General features: G+C 37.3%; 1 protein-coding gene across 1 annotated transcript in view; it reads right to left on the bottom strand.

The window, feature by feature from the left end:
* rps6ka2 (ribosomal protein S6 kinase, polypeptide 2) overlaps positions 1–17233 on the bottom strand; it is a 74315-nt gene that overhangs the window by 27341 nt on the left and 29741 nt on the right. The window contains exons 6-10 of the mRNA XM_079855137.1: positions 7682–7788; positions 3980–4017; positions 3736–3878; positions 1634–1704; positions 1356–1444 (exon numbers count right to left, since the gene is read on the bottom strand). Of these exons, the coding sequence (XP_079711263.1) occupies positions 1356–1444; positions 1634–1704; positions 3736–3878; positions 3980–4017; positions 7682–7788 (448 nt within the window). The remainder of the gene's footprint in view (positions 1–1355; positions 1445–1633; positions 1705–3735; positions 3879–3979; positions 4018–7681; positions 7789–17233) is intronic.

Raw genomic sequence — 17233 nt, forward strand, 5'->3', positions numbered from 1 at the left:
CAGTTTCCCATTCTGCTTGACGTTGCTAACCTTTTAAACCCCCAACAAATAGGAATCTAAAAATGCTGTGCTATAGTGCACAGCCAAGGGATCCATGTCTTGCATTTCCCAGTTAGCCTAACATCTGGCTGCAAAAGCATCTTCCACTGTTGACGGTGGTCATGGCTGAGTTCCCCTTTGGCTGTGATTTCCATTTTCAAGAGTGACTTCCCTGATTGGTGGATCTCTCTTCAGGGCTATGGGTAATGTAGTTTTCAGCAGGAATTTGACAATTAACACGTTTCGAAAATTAAGATGAAATAAGGCTACAGAAGCATATTTCATCACGTATAGAATACGTTCAACAATTTTCAACTAGTGCTGTATTGTTGCAATGTCGTAGTATATGTAGACTAACTGTATTTTTTACCACCCACGGACAGTAGGATTGACAGGGGGTGGCGCCAAAGTGCATCATAGGTGTTGAAGTTTTTGGCTAAAGAGAATGCCACAGCCCTTTCTCTGTTTTCTCTGTTCCCCGCATGTTTCCACTGCATAGACAGACAAGTTTTTTAAAAGCATATCTGGCCAGTGGTAATTTACCCCTTATGTCCTGAAAAGTTAATATATGCTATCGCTAAAAATAAAATAGGATTTTTGGTTCTGGAAACCTACTGTTGCGCTCCACAATTCCACCTCATTAACTATTCCATAATAACATGCATATAAATTGTTCCCTTTCATTTTAGCATTCATACTATGTTAGTAGTCATAGTCATACACGAGTGAGTCAGGACTTGATTTGGATGCATACACCTTAACGGGGACAGAAGAATACTAAGCCACGGTCAACATCGGGTCTCTATGGCATTTATCTCTGCCTTATAAATTATGGATACGATTCACCCAGCTAAATTCAATCTCAGCTTGACAAACATTCAGCAGCAGCGTCTGGAAGTCTGACTGCAGTCATTCACACAGGAAATCATCTCTGACTAAAATGAGATTCATGCCCACTGCTGCTGTCATAAGACCTTTGTACAATACTTTGTTCAACTAAATGAGGTATCACTGTGACCAACATCTGATACATTTATTGAGCTAAGCGTTTCATATTATTTACACTATCCCTGCTTGAGAAATAGTTTAAACCAGCGATTTGCTGGTCTTAGCTGGCCCCTAGGCAGCTAGCTGGCCTAGTTTAATGGTTTAAGAATGACCATTCAGCAGAACAACAGATTGGGAGACCAACTAAACCAATATAGATAAACTAAGACTACTAAACTACAATGGCTGGATTAAGAGGGTCTTCTGGAGGAAGGATAGAGGGCAGGTGAATAATATATTGATATTCTTAGTTATGAACGGTAGCTTACCTAATCTATTGGAAGGGTTTCTTTTGAAGAGAGCCCGCAATAAACTCTGGACTTCAGGGCTAAGGAACTGCGGCATGCCCAGTTTTGCCCTGAAAAAAAACAAAAAAACATTTAATCTGTTATTAATTTCTGAAAATAAATAAGACTGTGATGCACAGCCACAAACATCACAACTCATCTTGACAGATCCATTTATGAGGACAATTTATCACAAATCTTTAAACAAACAAACAAAAAGAGCCTTTCAGATAATGCACAAATACAGCAACAGTTCTTACTTGAGAATAAGTGCCATGGTCTCTTTGCGGTCTTTGCCTTGAAATGGCAGGGATCCAGTCAGCATTTCAAACTAGGCACAGTAATAGAAGCATCAGGCTTTGCTCTAGCAGGTTTATTTACGGATGGTACAATAATTGTGTATTCAGCACTGCTTCACAATATCAGCGCATACTAAATCCAAATCTGTCTCCAGTCAGCATGCTTACTCTTATGTAACATTGCTTATGTGAGTGAATTAATTTTAAGGCAAGGATATTTGGAAGTCAGCTAGTTAAATGGGCTGCAGTTTTTAAGTGAGATTCCACAAAACTTCGACTGAGACTAGTCCAAATCATGCTTATCAAGTCAAATTTATATAGCGCTTTTCACAATACACATTTTGCAGATTATAACTGTGCGATAATGCAGTTTATAAATAGTTAACAAAGTAGAACTTTTAATCCAATAATAATTTATCAATTGGTTCCAGTCAACAGTCAGTATGTCCTGCATTCACTCACAAACTTTTTTAGGTTAGGTAATTTCTGTATCACAAAAGGCCACCAACATCAGGTTGTCCTGTTCAAAACCCACTCCTTTGGCTGAGCCAGTTGTGATTTGTCAGCCCAATGGGTCAAGGTCTGGCTGCTTAGCATGGCTCAATTAGCCCCCATTGGTAGATTTGGTGGGGGCTGCTAAGCAGAAATGACATATTTCACTTTTAAACATTTCAAACTCCTTTTAACTGTCTTTTGCTTTTTAAAGTCAGGTGTCATATCCATCTGAGCTCTTGATACTTATAATAAGTGTGCACCTCTTCAAAAGTTATTTGTTCCAACAATGGCTGTGAGTCATTTGCTGCTGAGGAAATGGAAATTCTCAAGGGACGTACCCTCATATAGAAGCAATTACCGGCAACAGCTCAAGGCAATAATATTGACATTAATAGACACATCTGTGGCCCAGTGCAGCAGCAAATATCCACTGAAGTCCTTTATCTATTGAGGAAGTGTCCAATCAATATATCATTTTTTAGACTCATTGCTAACTGTATTGTTAGCAACCCCAAAGTTTAGCAACTCTTGCTAATGCTGTGTTCCATTCAAAGTCAGATTTGGGATATTCCTACTTAACATAAGGTGACCAGATTAATCTCTTATCAGACTTATCTGTCTTGTTTTCTCCCCTGTCTTCTGTCCAGCTCACTGATTTGGCTTTGATCCTCGTCTGTCACTATCACTCGCATCACATCGCTGGTGAGTCTTATTACAGCTGGCAACCACAGGGAAGAACTGGTTTTCTACCTGTTTGACTCACCGGTGTCGCCCATAGTGTTGGGGCATCCTTGGCTCTGTCAACCCTCATGTTAACTGGGAAGAGGGCACCATTCTTGCTTTGTAATTATCTTGTTTTTTAGTGCATAACAGAAACTATGATGTATATTTTAAAAATACATCACAATAACTAAATGGTTTTCGACATTTATAGTAAGTAAACTAACTTAAACATTGACTAATATTTGTTTTGTTGTTGTTGAATTCTACTTTCATATTATAGCTAATGTAGCCATTATTTATGTTGCAGAAAAGTAACCCAAAAAAAGCAAATAAAAAAAGATTTACCTATATTAATAATATTTTGGCTTGTATCTTAGAAAATATATCAGTTAAGTATGGTATGTTCTTTATAATAAATAAACATTTTACTGTGTATGAATGTATTGTCTTTGGGAAAATAAATATTTTTGATCAATATTAAATCCAAATTTAAGGTTTGATCCGAAAACTAATAAATCTGGGGGTAACAAATTAAAGTTTTTTTTTTTTTAAGTTGGTTTTCAGTGCATTATTCAATTGTCACTTTAAGTGACAAAAAACTTTTCAAGTAAAAAATTGACATTCTGAATTGAATGGAAAGCAGCATAGCAAAGCTAGTTAATGCATTAAAATAACATTAAAACATAGTCTAACACTAATGAAATGTGCTTAATTTTGCTGTGAGAACCCCACAGATCTACGCCCACATTATCCTTCATCCCTAGGATAGTGCTGCACGTGTTCAACACTTAAACACTGCAGTGCTCACATAGCCGTCTATGATCACAATCTGCAAGGGCACTTACCATTAAGACTCCAAAGGACCACCAGTCAGCGCTTTGAGTGTGACCTCGTCTATTGACAACCTCTGGGGCCATGTACTCGATCGTCCCACAGAACGAGTACGCTCGTTTGTCATGGTCGATTGCCTCTTTGCTCAGGCCAAAATCTGAGAGAGCAGAGAAGCTATTAAACCATCAACATATGGCCCCTTTAGTCGATGGCAAATGTTGGACCGTGGCGAAAGCAAATAAACAAAATTCTGCTCACCTGTGATCTTTATGTGGCCTTCTTCATCAAGGAGAATGCTGGGAAGGTGAAGCAACAGTCGATTACATTTCATTTCTATATAACTGTATAGAGAGCAGCTACAGAATTAAAATGAGATAGAGAGGTCATTTACTAGTTCTTTACAAAAGTACAAACCTCTGTATATCAATAACATCTTAGAAATATGTTTAACATTTTAGAAAGATGTTAACATCTTAGAAAGATGTTTAGAAAGAAACATTGTTAAAAGCGCTATATAAAATGAAGAAAGAGTTAGTTGTTTATGTATGCACAGAAATGTCACAACTTGCCATATTAATATAGTAATAAATATTTATAATAAGGAATTATATTCAATAACACAAAGAAAGAATTATAATACAGAATTATGAATAATTTGATCTTTTTGATTGCACTGATTACATTCCAAATATGTTTTAGTATTTAATTAAATATTTAATTCACAGATTTAACCATGAAAAGACATTAAAACTGATTATTAAAATTAAAACCATTTTTCCTTCTACTGTGAAATAAGATTTTGGTCAAACTGCCTACCGGTTAATTATGTTTATTTTCAAGAACAAATATATTTTTTGTACAGAGACAATGCTTTTTTTTTCTTTTTTTTGGGGAATTGAAATGTCTCCCCAACTAACCCAGAACAGACTGCCTTAGAAGAAATCAATTAAACAGTTACAATTATTAAAAAATAAATGAATACAATTAAGAATTATGATATTGTAATGGTCACCAGCTGGAGTGCCCTTGAGAGCCACCAGAGGGCACTCCACATAAGACTATCACTCACAAACTACATTTCCCATAACTCACTGCCCGGACTCATCATCACTGATCACATTCACCTGTACCTCATTCACTGATTGCATTCACCTTTGTCTCATCATCCTGTTAGTCTCAGTCTATTTATACCATGTTCATTCATTCACTCACTGTGAAGTCTTGTTTAAGTGTTACACTGCATTTCTGAGCATTCTCCTGGTTTGCTTGTTTCTTGGTTTTGGATATCTTGCCCTGTTCCCTGGATTACTCTCTTGCCTCTGGTCCCTGCCTGTTTTGTTTGTTTGTTTTGTTGGTTTGTTTGGACTGCCTACCTGTGTTTTGACCTTTTGCCTGTACATTGGATTACGCCTCTGGATTGCCCCATACAATAAAGCTGCGTTTGGATCTAAACCTTTGTGTCTCGGAGCAGTTCGTAACAGATATACATTAAAGTCTGGATAACATCAGAGGATTTGAGAGTTCAATAAGGTAAATGCTACACCTTTTAATTTTACAGGGGTGACAAGATTGAGGATATGTGTTCTGGTGCAGTGTCTTTTGGATTGCCTTTGCCTATTTGCCATCAATCACCTATGACAGGTCTCAGAACAGAGATCTTAAGAGCCCTCCATTGAGACCTGCTCTCTGGCCACCTCCATTTTCAACTTCTAAAATGAGAACCAGACAGTATATCTCTTGTATCTTTCTGACTTTAATTATTTCCAACAATGAATTTCCCACATGAGCCAATTCAGTGTGCAGGTGAGCTGGGTTTTGGTCAAATTGAGTAGATATGAGAGAGACAAGCCCTGAAAGAGCATTACTGTATAGGAAGGATTATATTAAGGGGATAGTAGTCGTACACCATGGCTCAACAATGAGGTTTTTTTTTTCCCCCGCTGGTCGGTCAGGCCAGTAGTTCAGGTGCTGGATGCAAGAAAAAAAATAGGTAAAGGGTAAATGATAAGATTCTGAGGAAGTACTCATTTTTTTTCTTAAGAACATCTTTGTATTCTTGTGAAGAATAATATGACATGCTTAGACATGATTGTATACTAGCGTACTCATGTGGGTTGCATTGTCTATTACAATAAATTCAATACTTCAACACTGTAAAAGCTTAATGATAAATTCATCCTTTTCTTTAAGAGTTCTCTCAGGCTCTCTCTGTCTGCTGAATACTCATAGTATTTTTTTTCTTTTGCCTATGTCACGGAGTCACTCATTACATCCACTCAGCCATCAGCACCAGATCAGCCCACTCCTTCATCTTCACCGGAATTTTAATCACCTGCACCTCTTCATCCTCATCAGCCTCACCATATCAAGCCTGCACTCCCTTCAGTTCACTGTCTGGTCTCATCACACGTTACACAGACTCTTCCTGCTCTCACCAGAGATTTCCAGCATTCCCGTACCTGATCTTCGTCTTCTTCATTAGTCTTTGGATCCTCATTACCTCCCTGTGTCTTCATTCCCTGATCTACATCATCAACCTCACTTCCTTCATCTTCATTTGCGTTACAGTCAGCTAAGTCCTACGTGTCATCTAGTATTACCATCCTTCACCTGTTGTGTTCTGTTTTGCTCCCGCTCTGTCAATAAACTGTTTATTTTACATCCACCGTCTGTTCCCTTCTGTCGTGACAGCCTACAGGTGTGCTAAATTATAAAATATTATAGTAGTATGCATTATTTATAACAGTTTGAAAGTTTAGAATAAGATTTGTTCATGTTTTTGAAATAAGTCTCTTTTGCTCACCAAGGCTGCATCTATTTAATCAAAATACAGTAAAAACAGTAATATTGTGAATTTAAAATAATGTTTTCTAATTTTTTTATACATTTTAAATGTATTTTATCCCTGTGATAGAAGGCTGAGTTTTCATCATTACTCCAGTCTTCAGAGTCACGATCCTTCAGAAAATCATTATAATATTGTGTTCAAATAATTTCTTTGTTTTATTAATGTCAAAGTTGTGCAGCTTAATTAATAGGAATTGTGATACATTTTAATGGAAACTGTGATACATTTTTTTTCTTCTTCAGGATTCTTTAATGAATAGAAAGTTCAAAAGAACAGCATATTTGAAATGTAATCCTTTAACATTATAAACCTTATATTTAATAGTTATTACTTAAAACATCTTACTAAGCCCAAACTTTTGAACAGTAGTGAATGCTGCTAGTTTTATACTGTAATGCTTAATATCCCTACAAAATGGTAGTTAAGAATGTTATTTCCTAAGAATGTACTTGCCCTGACAACATTGTCACCACAAGGTGGTTTATTTTTCATTATTACCAAATTTATGTATATCTGTCAGAAAAAAAATTACTATAACTTAACTTTAACATTTTTCCTTTTTTTTCGTAACTCAAGAAGGTAAATGATGGCATACACATTATAAAGATTACAGAACACGTTTAAGGAACAAAAACAAGTATGATCAATAACCTTCAACACCAATAAAACTCACACCGATGTCATCCTTATCGTTGAGCCCTGCACATATTTCAGTCTAATGTAAGGGGAAAAGCTTTGACAAGCACTCTGAAATCAGCAGAAAGACAAAAAACAGATGCAATGCATAAGAAACAGGAGCAGCACAGGAAGCTCTCTGGTTAGTTGCATCACCCAGTTTGAACCTCTGAATTATGACTGTAATTACATGAGAGTTTCACAGAGATCTCTTTGACTCTAATCCAGATGTGGATTATACTGCTGCTTGAAAAAACAGGACTTAAACCCTCCTGAAAATCACGTCCAATCAAGGTTCTGCTGAGGTTATCAACACAGGGTCACTCTTGTGACCTTACAGGCATAAGGTCACTATCTAGGGCACTTAAATAGGCTGCAATGTAAATTAGAACACATGATCGCTATTTACTGATAATATACATGGGGCTTGGTCTTACTTCTCTGGTTTTAGATCTCGGTAGATGATGCCCAGACTATGAAGATGATCCAAAGCCAAGGCCAGCTCAGCCAAATAGAACTTCACATCTTCTTCGGTAAACATAACCTAGAGAGAGAGAAAAAATATCATAACTAATTTTTCATTTAGCTGTTGCTTTTACAGAAATACAAATCCTCTTAGGATTAGGGATTTGAACAAGACCAGTACATTTTGTCATGTAACTCGTCCCGCACAGTTTGTGATATGGACATAAATGATACCTCAAACCATGCAGCTTATTGAGGGGAGGTGTGTTATTACTTTTTCTCAGAAATCAGACTTATGACTTTCATCTGATGAAAAAAATCCCCCACACTACAGATTTGTGGGTGGGCTCTTTTTGAATTTTGTAAAGCAAACACCTAGCAACCCCATAGCAACTCCCTGGCAACCATCCACAACACCACTTGTAACAAAGAGTATAGAAGTACCAAGAGGCGAAACTCAATAGAACGTTCCATTGCAACAAACGCACCCATGCGCAGAGCTGCAGCTCCGCCATCTTGGACTGAACGCAACACAGCTGTCATAGAATTGAACGATACCGGTTCCAATTCAAAAGCGGTCAAGGGAACTAAATAGTAGTTTCTAGTTTTTAATATCTCTATAGCAGACATCCCAAGTCTCCCGGAAGTTCCGGGAGTCTCCCGCATATTGATAGCGGCTCCCTGATGCCCGCAAATTAGCTAAAATCTCCAGGAATCTAGAGTGAGCGAGCAAGAGCGCAGCGCCAAACCGTGTAGAGCACACGGCAGAAAGGGTGAGGGAGCGAGAGACCTTGTGTGTGTGTGCTAGCTAGTGTGCCTCAACAAGCGCATTTTTTTGCTCTTTTTATGTGTTTATTAGAGGTTGAATTCAAATCAAATACTGCCAAACCACCCATACTACCTCTGAATAGGATGTCTACTTCATAAATTGTATGAAAATTATGGAAATACATGGTTCAGATCACTCAAAACATATATGAAAATAGAGGCGCCCTTATATGGTCAGCAAGGAAGCTTGGCTGTCCATCCAGTGAAAAAGTTTGGTACTACGCCCAAATAAAATCTTACTGAAAGCTCATTTTTTGAGATATCAACCTAAAATGTGGAACACAACTTGTTCAGATTTTTTGCTTTCATTTTCTTGCAGTTATAGAGTAAAATATATTTTGTAATATATGTATTTTATATAAAATATGTACATTTTAATAAACTCAAACTTATATAACGTTTTTTTCTGTTTCACTTTCATAATTTATTTTATAGGAATTAATAAAGCGGTCATTTGCCAGGTTAGATGTTCATGTATATCTCTGAAAATATGCGATTTAAAAAGCCCATTTCGAGTCTTGACTCAATTTCGACCAAATACATAACGTTAGCAAACTGTTATTGCGGTTATAGCTTACATTAACGTTAGAGCACCTGTTATCGTTGACCTAAGCTCACTTTAAAGTTAATAAAAATCTTTTCTACTTTACCTCTCTCGATCTTTGGGAATCTATGAAATGCTAGTTGATTGGTTGTACACTGGTAGTTGTTGCAGTTGATGGCAGAACACTGTTTTCTTTGTTTCCAATTATTTCCAGACATAATGTTAATGGTGTATACGGCAGTTGTGCTAACGGTAAAGCCGTTGGTTCAGTCCAAAATGGCGACAGCAGCGCCATCTAGCGATTGTTGTCAAAACTGCAACGGAGTTTCGTCTCTTGGTACTTCTATACTCTTTGCTTGTAATGTAAAAATCTAGTTTTTCAATTAGCTGATGCTTTTCCTCAAAACTTACAGTAAAGGTTATTACAAAGACAGCCCTCTTGGGCTTTACCTGTAGATAAATGTCTCTCTCAAACACTAGGTTGCACCTCAATGTGAAAGGATGATGTCATTGCGATGCTGCTTTAAAAATATTCCAGATCATTTCTTAAAATAGTATTATCAATTCGCTATGTTCTGAGTTATAACTTAATAACTATTTAGCAAGACTCAACCTGCAGTTTGTAAAATGGGAAATATATTTATGGTAATACACTTAGAATTTACAACAAAAGCTGGTTGTAAATAACCCAGCATAATCCTTTAATGGAGGACCTGCCCAGAGACAGATCTTAAATAAAACTACAGGAACACAGAGTGTTCTTTTATATGGAAGACCAAAAAACTGCTCTTTTCACAGCTAATTTTAATCACAGGGAGATTTATTTAGACTGCGTAGAGAGCATCAGGGGATAGACAGTGCCATATTGAGGAGAGTACATTGGCGTAACAAGTTCCAGCCAGGAGAGCAGCAGCTGTTTCAGCCAGATGAGACATTTGAGCACCAGCGGTAATTAATTTATGTCTCACTTCCCAAGCATGGTTCTGCTCAGAGAATCACAATTAAATCAAGAGCACAAATCTCTAGGTGGAAGTGCTCCAGTTTCTTTTTTTAATTCCGAGAGACTGATTAGAAGTAAATGTGCAGGGGTTGCTCTTACAGTGCAATGCAACTGTAATTGGTCTATAAACCTTTTTGTCCAGTGAAATCTCTAGAGTGAGATGAGAATGTCCCTCACCCCAAAACCACATACCACTGACTAGCATTAGCAAATAGCCAAGCAAAGTTTATGGCTGTTATGTAAACTAAAGGCTATTGACTATTTAAAAACAAAAATAATGTGCAAAAGTGCCCACCCACTTAGCGGGGTTCTGGTATTTTTCCCATTTATTTTTGTTTTGTAGGTGTTTGTTTAAGACCTATAAGCCATGTATCATGCCAACCAGCTAGGAGAAGAGTTATAACACTACTACCTTTGATTTGAAGCAAAAAAGAATTGGAAAATTGGACAAAATGTCAAAGGTACATGACTGTAAACTTAATTGCTTTAGCAAGAACAACAATCACATGAAGCATTGCGAATGACAATCAAAACAAAAGCGATGGATAAAACAATTGATTTAAAGATGTTGATTATGTATATACGTATATATTGTTTATCGCAAAACATGCAAATATATCAGCCCGTTCTCATACCCAAGACGTCACTTTCAACCATGCTTCAATATCTGACGCTCAAAGCACCCTTTAGCGTCCATATGAGACGCATAACCCTACCACAGACCTAAACCTACCCAACCGAAGCGTCTCATATTGACGCTAAGGGTGCTTTGTGCGTCGGATATTGACGCTTTCGAAAGCGTCAGTTACATGACGCCTAAACCTACCCATAACCGAAGCGTCACATATGGACGCTAAAGGGTGCTTTGAGCGTCAGATATTGAAGCATGGTTGAAAGTGACAAAAAGTGACGTCTTGGGTATGAGAATGTGTTGAATATATACACAATTATTCAATTAGTTTGAGAGCATAGGGAGACTATTTCATCATTCACAGGGCTTCTTTCGGCATAATTTCCTTGTTTCTATTCTCTGATTGGTAAAGATTTCTTTGCAGAATCATGCAATGTAGTTTTTCTCCTGGACTTGCACTGTTGAACATGATTAGTTAAAAAATAAGTTGAAATAATGCAGGCTTATGGATTCAACAAAATCATACACCATAGATTAAGTTATCATTAAAAATCACTTTCTCTAATAAATGGCATTTTTACTTCCGGAACCCGACTGTTGCATTCCATAACAAGCTCTTTGATATATCCCGTTCCAACTTCCTGTTTGAATTGGAATGTTTTGCAACGCAGGAAAGAAAACTGTGCATGTCAAGCCCTTTCATGGGGTCTAAACAAATACTTGTGAGTCTTTTTGACTGATTCCTTAAACCAGTTCAAAAGAGCCATTCATTATATGTTTATTGTATGCATTTATTGTATTGTATTGTACGAAGACCGCAAATGTTAAAGTGCATTTATATGCATTTATTGTATTGTATTGTACGAAGACCGCAAATGTTAAAGTGCATTTATTATGTTATTTTAAAGGTTACTAATTTAGTTTTGGAGGTCCCCTACAATAGGTACAAATGGAGGTCCCCTACATGCATTCAAGGTCAAAAACACTGTATATACACTGCAGGATCACCTCTTTCTCACATTGTCTGAAAAGTTTCAATCATGGATCCGGTCTCTCTAAACCCCTCCTTTCTGAGTGCCTACTCTGGTCTACAGCTTACAGCACATGTCAGAAATGAAACACCCATTGCTATATCTGAATTTTAGCTCTGGAAACTTCCTCAGCATTTGTGTACGCAGTGATATGAACAGTCACAATGGCGTCGGTTCTACCATATAAATTCGAGCCAGAGTCCAGTAATGAAACATTGGAAGTACCTGATCAACCTAAACCTATCGGAAGATTGACTTGAGCATGACGTTTCTAATTCGTACGTTTTTCTTTAGATTGTCTTACATTGTAGATAAAATGTTCACATCCTCATCCTTTGGAATTGCATGCAAAGTGGATTTGATTTCGCAGCGTAGAAAACAGTGTCCTCTCGACATGTCGACAACACAAACCAAACTCTTCCAGGCCTCAGCTACAAATAATGTTTTTGAGTGCAGGTCAAAGTAGACGTTTACAGGCAGTCAATGACGACCATAGTGGGCATTATGCAAATTTGTTACAAAACTATGTAGGTTTGTGCAGGGAGTAAGGAGTTATTGATGACTCTTTTCAGGCAGTTCTGAATCGGTTCTTTCTTTTGGAAGATAAGAAATTAATTTGTCTTGCACTTTGATCTTTGAAACTTAGCAGACCATTCGCAGAAACTCTATTCACAAACAGTTATATTACACACCAGCGCTCGAAGTGGGCCAGTACTCCCCCTTCCCACCCAGAACACGATTTCAACCAAGGGGGACACATGTTATATAGTTCTCAATATTCTATGAGTGATTGTGGATGTACTTGGCACATAATTGTCACTTTCTAAAATTACAGCAGTCAATTATTCACTGAAAGACACCCTAAGGAGAAAAGTGGTTTTAACAATTCATCCCTGATTCTATATAATCTTGTTATCCTAAAGCAAAGTGGTCAATATGATGTCCAATGACACAAAATGGTCCACAAGCAATTAATAAGGACAACTATCTCTACACAACCAGAATACAGACTGAACAATGTGACTGATGAAGAGTGGCGTGTGCAATAAAGCCTAGACAGGTGGAGAAAACGGGCTATTTAGCTGAGCGAAGGAGCATGGCCAATGAGTCACATTAATCAAAGTCTGAAGGAAACGTCTGCTCCAGATAAGTGTGGGGCTGTTTTCATCAGAGCGGCCAGATATCTCAACTCTCTTTTACTGGGTTAAAGGCATCACGTGCTGGAGCTTAGCAGAAGATTTAAAAAATATAGGCAACAATAAAAGAATCACAACCTGACTGTGAGAGTCGCACAGGAATAATGTGTGTGAACATGATCTAAACTGAATCCATGATGGTACAGAACACAGTAGAATCGCCATTAAGGATTGACAGATCAATTGATTTTCGACTTTTTCTAACCAAAATTTTCTAAACAAAATATTCATTTGATGTTTACATATTCTGATTGATTCTCTCAGCCAGCGATACGATATTTGCCGATACCTCAAAAAATTCTGCGATACGATTACGATTCGATCCGATTCAGGGCTATATCGATCGATTAATCGATATTTAGATATTATGTTCACACAACCAGTTACGTTTTTATTAACTCACAAATGCAATCAAAATACATAACATGAACGTTTAAGCAAACTCTTTGAAAATTGCACACCCTCTCCCAATTGGGACAGGTCATTTGCAAGTACTCCGATTTATTTTCATAAATCGCCTGACAAACTTTGTTGTTGTGATTAACGCACACGCAATACAGTGAGCTTTTCCCTCAACACTGTAACGTGCTGCTTTAGCAAGGTTCCGTGAAAATGTTTCAGCTTTTGTTTTCCTTTTACGCCCCAAAGAAGATATCACAGGTTCATCAAGTTCATTGAAATTATCCATCCTCGATCACTTTTAGTCAGCTTTGACGAAACTCCTCTTAGCCAGCGCGTCTTTTCAAAGTGACATCTGACCTGAATACTGCGCGCTGAGTCGCTAAAACGGACTTATCGTGTTGTGTTCACCAACAAGGGTACGACTGCTTGTCTGTTTCTGCTGTAAAACATGAACTTGCGATGCCTTGGCAGCGGAAAATACCGGCTTTTGTGAAAAAAACTTGTTTAGGGTTCAGTCAGTCTTGTCAGGTGTCTATTTCAGATGAGGAGATTAACGTTATAAAAGACACACCGGCAGACAGCATGGTTGGTGAGTAAACGAAAATGTGCGCTTTGGCAGAAGGATGTTACGTGAGAATGTGGAGAGTGTCAAAATAAAGGTGTATATCGATATTTTACGTGTGGAATCGATGCATGGTATCGTTAGATGTTATATCGATGCATCGATCCATATCGATGTATCATTACACCCCTAGCCATAATACACTAAAATATATTCTCAAAATATATTTATTATATTATATTTATTTTGATTTAATATTAATCAGAAATATTTATTTTCCCAAACACAAAAACATTCATAAAAGTAAAAAGATTTTTTATTTTAAAGAACATAGCATACTTCATCAAAATATATTCTTTAGACACAAGCCAAAATGTAACCTAATATAGACTTTTTACAACGTAATTTAACCAAAAAACAAAAACAAAAGCTAAATTTGCTATAATATGAAAGTAGAATTTTCACTTTAAAGGCACACTAGGTAATTTTTCGCCACTAGAGGTTGTTTATTCAAAACAAAGGCATAGCTTGATGACGCCCTGATTTTGCGGAATCATGGGAGTTGTTGTCTCTATACACTGTACATCCGGTGGAGAATATGACGATGGGACTCAGGCAGAAATCATATTCATGGATGACCGGTAATATATTAAAGATTTATTAACGTTACGAAAGCGTTGGAGCGGAAGGAGGCCGCTGGAGCGATTGTTAAAGCTACACTGTGTAACTTTTTTAGTTGATTCTTAGCAAAAAACACTTAGTTCTTTCAAAAATATATGTGCTCATTAATGTATATTTACTTCTTTCAAGTAATAAAGTATTCTCTTAAGTTTATAATCTGCCATTGAAAGTACATACGGGTGAGGGGTTCGAATGCCGGTCGCCATGTTGCCCCTCCATCTTGAAACTACATTAGCCAAAGAGGGACATACCTGTAAATTCAAGCTTCGCCTTTTGCGTTTTTCACTCAGTGACACCGTGACGAATGCGAGGGGGAGATTACTCGAGAGCTCGCGAGTGCCGGCAGATTTGAAAGATAGTGTGGCAGGGGCGTAATTTGTGGGGGGGTTGGGGGGGAGATAACCCCCCCAATATTTAAATCTATACATTACAACCCCCCCAATATTTATACCATGATCACATGAAAAATATGCAGACCCAAACTTCAACCCCCCCAATGTTCAAACCAAATCTACGCCCTTGGGTGTGTGTGTGTGTGTGCGTGCGTGCTCACACTTGAAAGAGAGAATTAAAACGTCAACGCGACAGACAAATCAGCAAGACCATAGTCAATATTGGAGTAACTTTTCCCAGATGGAAAGAGCTCATGAGGAGAAAAGATTTTAAAACGGACGCCGAGGTTGCCTGCTTTCTTCTCGACAGGTAATTCAGCCTGTTGTAATTCATTTGTGTAAATTCGAAGTTTTATAGTTGCTTGTCTAACCATAGCATGGTTGTGCATAACGCCAGAACGACCTCTAGTATAACTTCCTCGCGTCAATGGTGAAAAAGTATTGTTTACCTTGTAACATAAATCTGTGCTGCATAAAAAATCTTTTTTTTACAGTCTATGGCTGCGACGGATCACAGGTGATGAATAGTTTTAAAGGCGCAATTTTTTAAGCTATATAAAAAAAATGACAAGGTAAATTTTAGTTATTTTTAATTGCTTTTACTTTGTACACATTGTAACGTTAGCCTAATCTGATTATGCTGGGATAGCCGATTCCAAGGGTGACGTTTACCTCCTGACATCTGTCCTGTAGTTTTATTCATTTTAGGCGTATTGTTTATTATTGTCATGGACGAAGTCAATAACTGGAAGCCATGTTAATCTTGGAATAATACGGCCACCGTAGGCGTTAAAACGCCCTCGGAATTGAGAGGAACAGAAACAAATATTCACTGGGTAGTCATATACAATTTCACCGCTAGATGGGGGAAAATATCACACAGTGTAGCTTTTAATGAGAGACGAGCGCGACACAGGGCTTGAGAGCAGTGGAACTTTTATTATCCCGCACAGCACTGTTTTATCATATTAGATACATTTGAGTGTATTGAAAGTTGTTATAATGCTACTATATAAGGCTACTATATGAGACACTTGTTGCACACTGCAGTGAGCTAGATCGATATTAGGCATGGTAAATATGGTATTCGCGGTAAATCAAGAAAACGAGATTTAAACAAAAAGACTAACTTTGTTAGCTGTATAACAATGGTTAGATTTCTGTCGATGAATGTATCCAAACAGTTGCTCACCTGTCTAGTAAAACATATTAAAGCGTCTTTGGTGTTTCCATAATTTCTACAAAATAAAATGGAAATCGAGGGTAACAAATGGTATGATGCCATTGATAGGCGGCGCACGGACACGGTCCGTGTCCTGGTTAAAACTGCTTATTTCTCTAGACTTAGTACACAAATCAACAAAATATATAACATTGTTCTAGTGGTTTTTCGATATTTTGATCCAAAAATCTGACATAGTGTGCCTTTAAGATAAAACAAATTCACTAAAACAATTTGTTAGCCAATGTTTAACTCAAGTAACTTGAAGACAAATTCGATAGACCTTTATTAATTGATTCGATAGACCTTTATTAATCACATTTTATTAATGTGACGTCTTTTTAAAATATGCATCATATTTTTGGTTATGTACTAGAAAAAACAAACCAGAAAAAATAATAACACACAATCATTTCTGCAGTCAGTAAAGCACATAATGTCAAGCAAAAGAACTATTTAAACAAAAAGTTGTATTTTTTTTCTTAGGAAAATGCTTTTAGACAAACTGAACATTAACATGATTTTTATTTTATGACCAATGTAAAATGCACTTTAAATAAATGGCATGATCGTTTCCCTTTTTTCAGCATAGGGTGTTCTGGGTTACTGTCAGGGTGTTGCTACAATGTGTGGTGCTCTGAGCGGTTCAGATTTGACGGGGTTGCTGCCTAATGAAATCAAAAGTGCCCAGTCTCTATGATATTCTTATCATCCATCAGTCAAAAATCCCACATCTGATTGCTTAGTAAACGAAGTAGCACATCTCTCCTCAATAAGTCGCATGGTTTGATGTATCCTTCATGCTTATTAGGCATATGGGTTTGTTCAAACTGTAAAGATGAGCAACAGTAGTAATCACGCATGAGTCAACAACCACGGATTTCCATAAAAGCTACATCAAAATAAAGCAAATGCACTTAATGTGAAGCATCTGTTGAGCTTTTTAGAATAAGACAGCAGTCTTGTCATAGATAACATGAATACATAATTCCTTCTTTCTTTCTGTGCTTTGAAACTTCAAACACTGTACATGTT

This window comes from Squalius cephalus (genome assembly GCF_949319135.1).
Source record: "Squalius cephalus genome assembly, chromosome: 21".
Classification (NCBI taxonomy): Eukaryota; Metazoa; Chordata; class Actinopteri; order Cypriniformes; family Leuciscidae; genus Squalius; species Squalius cephalus.